This window comes from Lithobates pipiens, unplaced genomic scaffold, assembly GCF_037356315.1.
Source record: "Lithobates pipiens isolate NorthernLeopardFrog02 unplaced genomic scaffold, aLitPip1_a1.2 Scaffold_18, whole genome shotgun sequence".
Taxonomy (NCBI): Eukaryota; Metazoa; Chordata; class Amphibia; order Anura; family Ranidae; genus Lithobates; species Lithobates pipiens.
The window spans coordinates 252,130,931-252,145,175 of record NW_027507758.1 but is presented as its reverse complement, the minus strand read 5'-3'; the positions used below and the strand labels follow the sequence as shown (position 1 = coordinate 252,145,175).

General features: G+C 43.8%; 1 protein-coding gene across 1 annotated transcript in view; it reads left to right on the top strand.

The window, feature by feature from the left end:
- Window positions 1–14,245, top strand: part of LOC143987783 (uncharacterized) — a 97,623-nt gene that overhangs the window by 70,863 nt on the left and 12,515 nt on the right. The window contains exon 13 of the mRNA XM_077486798.1: window positions 7,837–7,962. Coding sequence (XP_077342924.1) covers window positions 7,837–7,962 — 126 coding nt within the window. The remainder of the gene's footprint in view (window positions 1–7,836; window positions 7,963–14,245) is intronic.

Genomic DNA, 14,245 nt, shown 5'->3' with positions numbered 1-14,245 from the left:
AAGACCCACAAACAAAGAACCACTGAAGACCGCTGCAGTTAGAGCCTGGCAAAGCATCAAAGGAGGAAACCCAGTCTTTGGTAATGTCCATGGGTTCCAGACTTCAGGCAGTCAATCAGTAAAGGAGTCTCCAAAAAAAAAAAAAAATTAAAATTGGCATTCTATTCACTTGTCCAATTAATTTTGAGCCCCTGAAAATGAGGGGATTGTTTAAAAATGGTTGCAGTTCCTAAAATTTGTACTTGATATTTATGTTCAACCCCATGAATTAAAGCTGAAAGTCTGCACTTCAAATTCATTTGGATTGTTTAATTTTAACCCCTTCCCGCCGAGCGTACGCAGATGTGCGTACTCGGCTTTCGGGGGTTATACCGGGATGATGGCCGCACCTGCAGGCATCATCCCGTTACCGTTTTTCAGAGCCGGCGATCAGCTTTCCAGCCATAACAACCGATGCGGCTAAAAGCCGCTCAGCTGTTATGCTGGAGGAGCGGGAGGGGACGCCCCCCTCCTGCCGCCTCCCACCGCTCTTACCGGGGCTCCCGTTCAATCGGGAGCCCCGAACGCACATCCGATGCCTCCGGTAGCTAGGGACAGACTGGAATGAAGCTCTAAGCGGCTTCATTCCAGTCTCTTAATCATAAACGCGGAAGCGATGTCATGATCTCCCTTCCGGTATACTCGGCTGCCAATGGCTCCGGTTTAAAAAAAAAAAATACAGTATTCAGAATCGTCAAAAACGGCGATCTGAATACTTTGAAGTGTAAAGGAGGGATTGGAGGTCTTTTAGACCCCCGATCCCTCCATAAAGAGTACCTGTCACCACCTTTTACTGTCACAAGGGATGCTTACATTCCTTGTGAGAGCAATAAAAAGGGATCAAATAAAAAAAAAAAAATGTATTTTAAAATAAATAATAATAATAAAAAAAAGCTCGAGCTCGCGCAGCAAAGAAAACGCATAGTGTGTGTGCGCAGGTTCTACCACCCCTGTTTCTTCCCACAGCAACCTACTGATTTTGAATGGTCGATTGGAACCACATAATCCCTGATATTGTTGAATCCAGTTGCTGTCTTAATGTTTTCTTATGACATCCTCATTGTGGGCACTTACAAAACCTTTTGAGAGGTTATTGGTTGCCATGGGCATTAGAGGCATAACAAAAATTTTATATAAGGCATTGCAGTATAACCACCAACCTCAATTTAAGACCAAAGGAGTTAAAGTGTACCCTGACAGGACAGTCTGTAGTGAAGAATTGTGGTAACCAATTAAAAGAACAATAAACTGTGTGTGGGTTATTTTAGAGGGACAAATTAAATCCCAGAAAAATATCCATACTGTAGTAGAGTTAATATTTTGCCTGTCAGGGGTCCATCAGAATCAGATCTTATCCTCTGTAATATATCACATTATAATAAAGTTAATGCATTCAGTGATAAATGATCAGGAGGTAAATGTGGAATGGGATGGATGCCACCTGTTCTAGACCTCATATTTAGATCCCTTTCTTAAAGCGAAGTTCCACCCAACAGTGGGATCTCTGCTTATCTGACCTGTTTTTGACGGGTACCTGTCCCCACTTCCTGGAGATCACGTCTCTATCACTTGGAAGTTTAGCCCCCCTCTCCTACCCCCCCCCCCCCCCCCCCCACCCACCGCCGGGCCATTCAAAAAGCGCAGCACAAAGCCGAAAGGCTCGATTCACACCTATACATCTTTAGTGCATTTTGCATGTTAACTGCACTACAGTCCAGTTAACATGGTTTCCTATGGAACATGTTCTGTAGTGCAAATCTGCAAAAAGCACCAAAACTGCATAGGTGTGAATCCAGCCTTACTACCAGTGGCGGCTACAGCATCCAAGATATAGTTGATTTGGATATGGGCTGGGGGAGCCAACCTTGCTGGATGTCTTAATATATTTAAAGTCAACAGCTTTCTCCACCCCCCACAGAGCACACCCCCTATTATCCCCCCCTATTTTTTTTTTTTTCTCCTACTATCCCTCTTCCTTCTGAGAACCAACTCCTTAGGCCACCTTATGCGATTCTACATTCCGTTAGTTGCATATCGCAGGATTAGAATATTACAGGGCTTGATAATCATTTGTAAACAACAATGAATCTATGTGCCTTGGAAGTCTACATACAGTGAAGGCATGACAACAATTTATGCAATTCAAATAAAAACTGTTTATGGGGGAAAAAAGTCAGCAGCTACAGTATGTGTAGCTGCTGACTTTTAAATTTTTTGCTTGGGACGGGTGCGGAACTCCGCTTTAAGCAGTAGCTTCAGCAATAGTTTTTCGCTAGAGAGCTAATGTAGGAGGTAAGACCTGCATCTTAGTTCTGGTTTAGGTTTTTTTTTTTTTTTTTTTTTTTTTTGGCAGTACGGTGAGGGGGAGAAAAAAAATAAAATATATTGATCCCCTGCTGATTTTTGTACACTTGCTCACTTACAAAGAAATGATCAGTCTATAATTTTAATGGTAGATTTATTTTAACAGTGAGAGACAGAATAACAAAAATATCCAGAAAAATACATTTCAAAAGTTATAAATTGATTTACAGTTTAACCACTTGCTTACTGGGCACTTAAACCCCCCTCCTGCCCAGACCAATTTTCAGCGCTGATGCACTTTGAATGACAATTGCGCAGCCATACAACACTGTACCCAAATGAAATTGTTATAATATTTTTTTTCCCACAAATAGAGCTTTCTTTTGGTGGTATTTAATTACAGCTGGGAGTTTTATTTTTTGCTAAAAAAAAAAAAAAAAATATGTTTAATAGTTTGTTATAAAATTTTGCAAACAGGTCATTTTTCTCCTTCATTGAAATGCGCTGATGAGGCGGCACTGGTGGTCACTGATAAGGCGGCACTGATGGGTGGCACTGAGGTGCAGCACTGTTGAGGCAGATTGTGGGCACTGATAGGCGGCACTATGGGCACTAATGGGTGGCACTGGCAGGGGGCAGGTGGGCACTGATGAGCTGGCGCCAGCTCGCCTTGATCAGGACTGAAGTCCCTCTCACGGCTGCCGGTAATCGGCTTTCTTTTTCTCCTCGCGATCATGTGATCATCTGATCATGTGGTAAAGGGTCAGGATTGACCCCCTCACTCCGATACCCTCAGGGGGCGCGCAGGCCGCTCGTGCACGGGACGACGTCAATAGACGTAGTCCCAGCAAAGCAGGTCTGCGCTGTAGCCATCATTCCGCTATAGCGCGGATCTCTACTGGTTAATCATTTACTGTCCACGCTGAAGCTGAATGACGGCTACAGCGTGGATCTTAATTGCCCGGAGGCCATCATTAGACATCCTCCCTCCATGAGCTGCCTGTGCACCCCCTGCGTGGAGATCACCGAGTCAATAAGACTCGGCTGATCACGGCCCCTTACCACGTAATCAGCTGTCAGCCAATGACAAAGGATCAGTAATCGGCTTTTTTTTCTACTCGTGCTGACAGCGTAAGCAGAAAAAAAAGCTGATCACTGGCTTTTGTCAGTGGGAGAGACATCACCCAAGTATGTGTGCCCACCTGTGCCACTCATCAGTGCCCATCAGTAAAGCAGAAAAATGACCTGTTTGCAAAATTTTATAAAAAACTAAAACATTTTTTTCAAAATGTTTTATTTTTTATTTTTTTTTAAGCAAAAAAAAAAAAAAAAAAAACAGCAGTGATTACATACCACCAAAAGAAAGCTCTATTTGTGTGGGGAAAAAAAATGATAAAACTGTAATTTTGGGTACAGTATTGCATGGCCGTGTAATTGTCATTCAGAATGACATCGCTGAAAATTGGTCTGGGCAGGAAGGGGGTTTAAGTACAGTGTAAGCAAGTGGTTAATAAGTGAAATGAGTATTTGACCCCTTCGCAAAACATGACTTATTACTTGGTAGAAAAACCCTTGTTGGTAAAGAGAGGTCAGACGTTTCTTGTAGTTGGCTACCAGGTTTGCACACAATTCGGGAGGGATTTTGTCCTACTCTTTGCAGATCCTCTCCAAGTTAAGATTGAGGCTGATGTTTGGTAACTCGAATCTTCAGCTCCCTTCAAATTTTCTATGGGATTAAGGTCTGGAGACTGGCTAGGCCACTCCAGGACACTTTTTTAAAATGTGATTCTTCTTGAGCCAATCCTTTGTTACCTTGGCCATGTGTTTTGGGTCATTGTCATGCTTGAATACCCATCTACAACCCATTTTAAATTGAGGGAAGGAGGTTCTTGCCCAAGATTTGATGGTACATGGCCCCGTCCATCGTCCTTTTGATGCGGTGAAGTTGTCCTGTCCCCTTAGCAGAAAAGCACCCCAAAGCATGTTTTATGGTGAGGATTGTGTTCTTGGGGTCATAGGCAGCATTCCTCCTCCTCCTCCTTCAAACACGGCGAGTTAAGTTGATGCCAAAAAGCTTTATTTTTGACCACAACACTTTCACCCAGTTCTGCTCTGAATCATTCAGATATTCATTAACAAACTTCAGGGGGGACTTTGCAGGCGCTGCAGGATTTTAGTCATTCGCGGAATAGTGCATTTACAATTGCTTTTTCTTGGTGACTATGGTCCCAGCTGCCTTGAGATCATTGACAAGATTCTCCCGTGTAGTTCTGGCTGATTCCTCACTGTTCTCATGGAGCCCCAGACCAAGGCTGATTGACAGTTATTTTGTGTTTTCTTTCATTTGAGAATAACCGTACCGTTGTCACCCTCTCGCCAAGCTGCTTGGCGATGGTCTTGTAGCCCATTCCAGCCTTGTGTAGGTCTACAATCTTGTCCGACATCCTGAGACAGCTCTTTGGCTATGGTGGAGAGATTGGAATCTGATTGCTTCTGTGGACAGGTGTCTTTTATACAGGTAACCAGCTGAGATTAGGAACACTCCCTTTGAGAGTGTGCTCCTAATCTCAGTTTGTTACCAGTATAGACACCTGCGAGCCATAAGTATTGCTGATTGATAGAGGATCAAATACTTATTTCACTCATTAAAATGCGAATCAATTTATAACTTTTTTTAAAATGTTTTTTTCTGGATATATTTGTTTGCTTTGTCTCACTGTTAAAATAAACCTACCATTTTACAAGCCGATCTCAATGCTCTTGTCTAATTGGGCAACTAAGTGGCAAATGAGGTTTAATCTTGATAAATGTAAAGTTATGCACTTGAGGACTAAGAATATGCATTAATGGTGGAGAAAGATCTGGGGTTTTTTTATCGGCTCAATAATAACATGCAATGCCAAGCTGCGGTTTCCAAAGCGAGCAAAGTCCTTTCTTGTATTTGGAGGTATGGACTCCAGAGAGAGGGATATCATTTTGCCCCTGTACAAATCATTAGTGTGACAGACCTAGCTGAGACACAGGCTTTTTGAGAGGACTGAATGCGAGCCTCTTGCCGACAGATTATGGGCCCTGGATTTTAAGGGGCACAGGGTGAATGAGAACCCCACTATAATCTGTGCTAGTCAGATTCAATGCTATATATATGTATATATAATGTGTGTTGTCTCATGCTGTTGGGACACAAACTGTTAGATGCTAATGTCATGAACTCCAGCCACCTGTATGTTGTGTAAATGAGTCTAGTCTGAGTATTGAGTATTTACACATTGTTGTTTGTGCTAATTAACCCTGTGTTTAGGTTTATGGTAATGTTTATTGAATTGTTAGTGAACTAGGAGCCGAAAAGTCTTATCTCTCAGTCAACTAGTCTGAGTGTTGATTTAGATAATTAGCTCATGCTAATTAGGTTAGGTTTTAGTCTTCTACTGTATTATAAATACTTGGCATTTTGGTTCTAATAAATGAGTCCATGTTAGCACTAAGCAAGTCTCGTCTCGTCTTTTGCGCTTGTGAGCGGTTGGACTATCTGATATCTATAGACGGAAGCACTCATTCGCAGTGTGGGATCGGTTTCCGTCACAATTAATAAGACTTAATTTGGAATATGCGGTTCAGTTTTAGGCACCCGTTCTCAAAAAAGGATATCGGGGGAGGGGGGACCAGAGAAAGTGCAGAGAAGGGCAACCAAGCTGATAAGAGACATGGAGGAGCTCAGCTATGAGGAAAGATTAGAGGAACTGAATATATTACCTCTTGAGAAGAAGAGATTAAAGGGGATATGATCAACATGTATAAATACGTAAGTGGTCCATATAGTGAACTTGGTGTTGAGTTACTCACTTTAACTAGTTACCGACCGCCGTTGTACTTCGGCAAGTTGGCTCCCCTGCACGAAGCGCCGTCATTGTATGTTGGGGGCGCTACACAGTGCCCATTCACTAGCTGGGGGTGGAGGGTTCGGGGGAGCCAACCACCTGCGATCACTCCAGGGACGGCGGGGAACAGACAGTCTGTTCCTACTGATTAGGAACAACGATCTCTTCCCCCCCCCCCCCCCCCCCCTCCAGTCAGCCCAGCCCCCATACAGTTAGCAACACCTCCCAGGGAACACACTTAACCCCTTGATTCCCTCTAGTGTTAACCCCCTTCCCTGCCAGTGACATTTATTCAGTAATCCGTGACTATTTTTAGCTCTGAAAATCGTAAATCGCCACCATTGCTAGTAAAAAAAAAAAAAAAAACACACAACTAATAAAAATGCCATACATCTATCCCATAGTTTGTAGACGCTTTAACTTTTGTGCAAACCAATCAATATATGCTTATTTGCTATTTTTTTTTCTTTCTTTACCAAAAATATGTAGCAAAATACATATTGGCTTACACGGGGGGGGGGGGGGGATATTTATTATAGCAAAAAGTAAAAAAAAAAAAAAAATTTTTTCTAAATTGTTGAACTTTTTGTTTTATAGCTCAAAAAATAAAAACTGCAGAGGTGATCAAATACCACCAAAGGAAAGCTCCTATGTGGGGGAAAAAAAGGACATCAATTTTGTTTGCGTGGTCCTGCGACATTGTACCCAATCGTTAGTGGCACAGTGCCGTATCATAAAAAATGGCTTGGCCATTAAAGGGGCAAATCCTTCTGGTCCTTAAGTGGTTAAGGTCATCACAGAGGACAAGGCGGGCACTCTTTATGTCTAGAGGAAAAAAGATTTTATCTCCAAATACGGAAAGGTTTTTTCAGAGCTGTGAAAATGTGGAATAAACTCCCTCCAGAGGTGGTTCTGTCAAGCTCATCGCTTTAAAAAAAAAAAAAAAAAAAAAAAAAAAAAGACCTGGATTCTTTTCCTAAATGTACACAATATAACTGGGTGCTAACATTTATAGGTTAAGTTGATACAAGGAAAATCTTTTTGTCTCTCGGTGGCGCAAATTAGAGCATGCTTTGCTGGGGTTTTTTTTACCGTCCTCTGGATCAACTGTGGGTATGGGCTTGTATTTTTTATTTTATTTTTTTTGGTTGAATTAGATGGACTTGTGTCTTTTTCAACCTATGTAACCATTTAAAATTATAGACTGATTATTTCTTTGTCAGTGGGCAAATGTACAAAATCAGCAGGGGATCAAATACTTTTTTTCCCTCATTTGTATATGGAGCGAGCCCTTCGGCTGTTCCTGTCTGGCCTGCAATGTCTCCACTGTCAGCATGCCACCGAGCTTTGGGATGTCTCCAGCTAGAACTGAGCCCCTCTGTTTTACCAATCGGCTCCTCAGGCTCTCTCCTTCCAGTTCTTGCAGGAGATATCCACACAAATATCTGTCGGCATACCTCACATTGTCCGCTTCCTTATTTGCCAATTGCTTTATTTTGAGCCCACTGTGATATATCTTGAAGATCAGTGTCTGTTTTTTTCCTATAAATGACAAAATGTGTAAGGACTTTATTCAATATCAATGCATGTTCTTTTTTTTTTTTTTTTCTTGCAGGGAGAATCGCGCCATATTTAAAACCTTTAATGAAGGATGTTCAAGCCTACCTCATGAGTTTCCTCAGTCACCCAGAGCTGAAGTTTCAGCAGATGGGCATTGCCACCCTGTGCTTGTTAAGTGAAGGTACAGACAGATTAATTCATTATTTATTATTATTATTTTTTTTTTTTAAAGCAGGATTTTCAGATACAAGGTGTTTATTTTACTTTTCCATACATGGGCATGGGTTCCTGCCCTGAGACTGGATTTTTTTAAAATTAAAATATCAATTGCCCACAAACCAATCTTTTAAGTGGACTCGCCCATAGCTTATACTTCCCCTGAGCAGTGTAACACTCTGGAAGTGAGAATTAATTATTTTTACAACCATAAAGCGTCATTCACATGGCTGAAACACAGGTGTAAAAATGTACTTATTATAAAGGCAAGCAATTGAAGATCCTGCATAATGATCCCAAAATATATCTGTTTTTTTTAATGCATAAATTTATTATTTTTTTATATATATAATTTGTATCTGTGTAGATGCATGTCCTCAAATTCCGGTTTTTACATTTTATGTTGTGGATCTGAAGGCGGCAAATCCTGCCTACCATATTGAAAACTATGCAACCATATTCAGATCCGTAAATAACAAAACAGTTGTGAAAACATTTATTATGGCCATGTGAATGGGGCCTGAAGGAGGCTTAGATTTGATTAAAAAAAACCTTTTAATGTATTATATATCTAAAAATTATTTTTTTTTTGACAGCCTATCTCTGTATAAAAAATCACCCAACTTCCTTCCACCCATTGTGCTTTTTTTTTTTTTTTTTTTTTTTTTTACCTTGTGAAGCAAAATATACTTCCATATATCGGCTGCCTGGTTCACAGGTGCAGAGGACAACCTTGTTGCGGGACAGCCACTAGGAAGTGCCCACATTATGTAGGCAGAGGTCTCAGCAAGTGCCCTGCAAATGTATGATTAGGATTTTCTACAAATGTAACCTATTGTAAATGGTTGCGGGGGGGAGGTACTCACTTTTGTTGGCAGCGGTTTAGATATTAATGGCTGTGTGTTATTTTGAGGGGACAGCAAATTTACACTGTTATACAAGTTGTACACTCACTACTTACTTTACATTGTAGAAAAGTGTCATTTCTTCAGTGTTGTCACATGAAAAGATATAACAAAATATTTACAAAAAATGCGAGGGGTGTACTCACTTTTGTGAGACTGTATAGGTTTGAGCTTGTGGCTTTGGTACTGTGCTGTCTCAGGCAGAGGGAAGCAATGGAAAAGGAAATTTAGGTTCTTTAGCATCCAGGCCAACAAGTACTTCAGTGACCTTCTGCTATTGAGGCATTTGGCTTCATTGAGTGAACAGAAAATTGGAGCAATGACATGCAGTGCATCCAAAAGTATTCACGGCGTTTCACATTGTTACAACCTTATTCCAAAATGGATTCAATTCATTTTCCTCAAAATTCTACAAATACTCCATAATGACATCTTGAAAAAGCGTTGGTTTGAAATCTTTGCACATTTATTAATAATGAAGAAATAAAATCCTATGCACAGCATTTGCTCAATACTTTGTGGAAGCATCTTTGCCATCAATTACAGCCTCAAGTCTTTTTGAGTATGATGCTACAAGTTTGGCACCAAATATGTAAAGGTAAATAAATTCTGTGCTCGTCTCTAAAAGGTGAAAATATAAATGTCAAAACTTATAAGATGAATCACTTAAGCCCGGACCATTTTCCAGCTAAAGGACCAAGCCCCCTTTTGCGATTCGGCAATGCGTTGCTTTAACTGACAATTGCGCGGTCGTGCGGCATGGCTCTGACACAAAATTGACATCCTTTTTTTCCCACAAATAGAGCTTTCTTTTGGTGGTATTTGATCACCCCTGCGGTTTTTATTTTTTGTGCTATAAACAGAGCCACAATTTTGAAAAAAAAACACATTATTTTTTACATTTTGCTATAATAAATATCCCCCAAAAATATATAAAACATTTTTTTTTCCCCTCAGTTTAGGCCGATACATTAGGCCGATTCTTCAACTACATATTTTTGGTAAAAAAAAAATCGCAGTAAGCGTTTGGTTTGTGAAAGTTATAGCGTCTACAAAATAGGGGATAGTTTTTATGGCATTTTTTTTTTACTAGAAATGGTGGCGATCATTCTGCCAACGTACATCGGCATGAGGTGGTGCTTAAGCGGTTAACCACCGACCAGCTCATGTAGATATACTGCGACAGTTTGAAGATGAATGTCTCGGTAACGGCAGCAACTGCTGCCACAACTGAGGTATCCATCTTTATTGCCGGCGGTTCTGTGTAAGATAATGGTGGTCTCTGTGGTGCATGCGCTGCGAGATCACCGTTATCAGCGGTAAGAGATGCCACCCCCCTCCCGCCGCTTACCGGAGGCGATCGGGACCTTTCCGTGTCTGTGTACGGAGACAAGTGAGGGGAAGATGGCCCCCACCCGTCTCCCTACCATAGGAGGGCAGAAGCGATGTCAAAACGTCACTTCCGCCCGTACTTTATTTTTCCCCAATCGTCTTTCAGGACAGCCACCTTTGAGAGACACTGGCTCCTCCCCTCTTAGGAAACACCGCCTTCATTTTCATGATTTAAGCCTCCTCCTCCCTTCGTTCCTCAGTTATGGTGTTTCCTCCGGTGGGGAGACACCGCTAAGGAACCTTGGCTGAATCAGTTGGAGAGACTAAAGCTATCCGAGCGGAGCTCTGGCCCCACTCGGCAGTCCGATCGTCTATCGGTCTACTTTCGGCAGTCCGGTCAGCTGGTGAGCTGAATTTTCGTACTGACCATACACTCTAAACTTCGCTTGGGGAAAGCAGGAAGTTTTTAGAGGCTCATCCCTTCGTTCGCCCAGGAGGGTGCTTCAACGGGATAGGCAGTCCGGTCAGCTGGGGAGCTGAATTTTTGTACTGTCCATACACTCTAAACTTCGCTTGGGGAAAGCAGGAAGTTTTTAGAGGCTCATCCCTTCGTTCGCCCAGGAGGGTGCTTCAACGGGATAGGCAGTCTGGTCGGCTGGGGAGCTGAACTCTTGTACTGACCTTTTTTACACGCACTCTAATCTTCGCTTGGGGAAAGCAGGAAGTTTTAGGGAGGTCCATCCATTCGTTTTCGCCCAGTGGGGCGCTGCAACAGGACGTCCTAGGTCCCCCTATGTTTGCAGTCGGCTTGGAGCTGGAGGCCGGACCAGATGACGGGCGACGTCAGTTCTGGTGGGGGCGGACATCTTCGTTGAACCCGCGTCTTCCGGTTCCGGACGCGGACGGAAGGAGGACCAAGCGTTCGGCTGGTGCAGCCTCTCTTCTAAGTTGCACAGGTAGCTTTGGAGGCACGTTCGTACCACTCTTCCTCAACAGGAGAATGTCCGAAGCAGTGGCTTCAGAAGCTCCAGGAGTAACGGCACCAGCCACTCAAAGGTAAAAGCCCTGGCGAGGGGTTCCCTTACCTTACAACCAGTAGCTCCACTGGTGTTTTTTCCCCCTAGGTGGTCGGGGGGGAAGGGCAGTGCGTCTGGGATCCAGATGGAGATTGATCCTAGGGGAGGGCACTCCCAGTGGTCCTCTTAAGTAGTGCTGGTGTTTCTTTTTTTCTAGGATTTTATGCTGCTCTTTTATCTCTGTCTCTGAAGGACATGAGCAAGTCTCCCCTTGGTTCTAGGAGGGAGCGTCCTTCATATAGAGCCTCTTTGGGGGAATCCCTGGTTCAAGGCACTTGGTAAGGAGTGTATTGAAGCACCGGATAGCTCAGTCAGACCTTTAACCTAAGGGTTCAGGGTTCAGGTCCCTGTTTGGGCGCCGTCAGGAAACAGGCAGCAGAACACGGTGCATATCTGGCGGCTTCTGTGAAGGTTCCAGTGGCCTCAGCTCCAGAGCACTCTCTCACCAGCACAGCAGAGTGTTCCACCTAACCCGATGGATGTTCCTCCTGCAGGTTAAGGGAGAGTCTAGAGGGTTCCAGAGAGGAAGTTGAGGAAGAAGTTGACAGTGCCGTCTCAGACTCCCAAGGGAATCTGATGGTGAGGGCTTGGGTGGGGAACCCAAAAGAACCTCACGATATAAACTTCCCCCTGGATGAAGTGGATAAGCTCTTGGGAGCTATTCATACCACTTTAGGCATACAAGAGAAAAAGAAGGCATTGTCACCCCACGATCAGATGTACTAGGGCCTGGGGGAAGTGGGTGTTCCCGGTTCATGATGTCTTGATCGATGCCATCAGGAATGGCGGGGTCCCGAAGGAAAACCTTTCTTTTCTGGTGCATTAAAACAAAGGTTTTTTCTTGGGCGGAAGAGGAAGCTCTTGTCTGGAATAGAATCTCCCAGGTTAGAGGCTACCTTTCTTCAGATGTCCAGGCATACTGACCTGTCCTCGGGGACATGGGAATACTTTCAGACCCTATGGTTTGAAATGATGGACTCACTTCTGAAGGTTGCATGGGTTTTTTCTCTTAAGAAAATATCTAAGCCTGCCATAGCGGCCACAGTGGTGGCTCATAATATGAAGTGTCGGCTTAGCCAGATTAATGCATGAAGCAATGACGGCAGAGGAGACTTTCTATCCTCCTTCCCACGCTGCTTAAGGAGTTGGCATACGCTGCTTCGATTCAATCCAGGCGAATGTATGCAAGATCTTCGGCTCTGACCAATTCAGCCTGGAGGGCCTTAAGGCTGAAGACATGGCAGGGGGTCAAGGCGTCCAATGCAAAAGCTCTGTGTAATCATTTTTTACTGGAGACCTGCTGTTTTTGGCCAGGTCTTGAAGCAGTGCGAGAGCGCACGGCTGATAAGAAAAAGGCCGTTTCCCTTAAGAGGAAATATATATAAAAAAAAAAAAAAAAGGGGGCCTTCCTCCCCCAGTGGGAGATGATCACCTCCAATTAGTTTGTGATGAGGATCATCAGAAGAGGTTACCGTTTGGAGTTTTCAGAGCTCCCCCCTTTTTGAGACTCCTTGTCACTGAGCTGCCAAAATGTGCCCTTCTTTCCTCTTCAGGAGTTAGAGGAACAGGAAGTGGTAATACAGGTCCCAGCAGGATAGGTAGGAAGGGCTCCTATTCTCACATTTTTGTGGTTCACAAGCCTTTGGAAAAAGTTCAGGCTCATCCTGAACCTGAAGCGTCTGTGTGTCTTAGTCACCTACAGACGGCTTTCGTTGGTTTTGGTCACTGGGTGAGGGCACCTCTTCCACCAAAACTGTTTCAGGGCATGGATAGTAAGGATGCATACCTGCATATTCCCATCGCAGAGAACCACCAGCGTTTCCTTAGGCTGGCAGTGATAACTTCTGTAGGGGTGCTACACCTTCAGTTCAAAGCACTTCCCCTTTGGGCTATCCCTTTCCTCCTCGTATCTTCACCAAAGTGATGGTAGAAGTTCTGGCATTCCTGCGTCTCAGGGGAGTCTCGGTGATCGCATGTCTTGACGATCTTCTCCTGTTTGTACCTTCTCTGGCGCAGTCGATTTGAGTTCCACAGGTAACAAAAGACCTGTTGGTGAGCCTGGGTTGGCCTCTGAACCTAGAGAAACCCAACTTAAATTCCTTACCAGGGGGTCACCTTCCTGGGGTAGGTGCTGGGCTCAACAGAACAAAAGGTCTTCCCTCCTTGGAGAAGATCCAGAAGATAGACAAAGCACTGTTGTTTCTCCAGGGCAACCGTCAAAAACTCAGTTAGGCAGGTTGAGTTTACTGATAGCCACGCTCCTAGCAGTTCAGTGGACGGGGTCATGTTACCGTCCTCTGCAAACTATTCATCTTGAAGGTTTGGGACCACAGTCAGGGGTCTTGGGACTCTTTGGTTTCGGTTCCAACTCAGGTAAAGAGGTCCCTTTGGGAAAGGGAGCACGTTTGTTACAAGACCTAGAATGGAGTTTGCCAGTATCCAGGGTGGTTACAACCGATACGAACGGCTTAGGTTGGGGTACACACCTAGACTCCTGTTTGGTACAGGGTACCTGGGAGAGGAAGGAATCTAAGAGATCCTCAAATTGGAGGGAGTTGAGAACAGTAGATCTGGTTCTCGGGACCTTTCAGAGAGTTCTCTGGAGACTTCATGGAAACAAGAGTCATGGAAACAATCCCTTGGCAGTGGCTTACGTCGACAGGACGGGGACTCCTGGAGCGGATCCTTATGGGTCCTAGAGAAGGCCATCCTCAGATGGGCCGAATATTAAAATCCTGTCTTTCCAGTGATCTGTTTGAAAGGAGAGCAAATTCTGATATTAGATTTCCTCAGAGCAACCAGGTTCTCAAGCAGGAGGTTTTTCGAATGGATCACCCAGAGTTGGGGGATTCCTTGGATAGACCTCTTTTTTTTTTTTTTCTCAAGGGAAAACGCAAAGGAAGCCATCTCCTGTTCCATGAACAGGGGAGAGGGG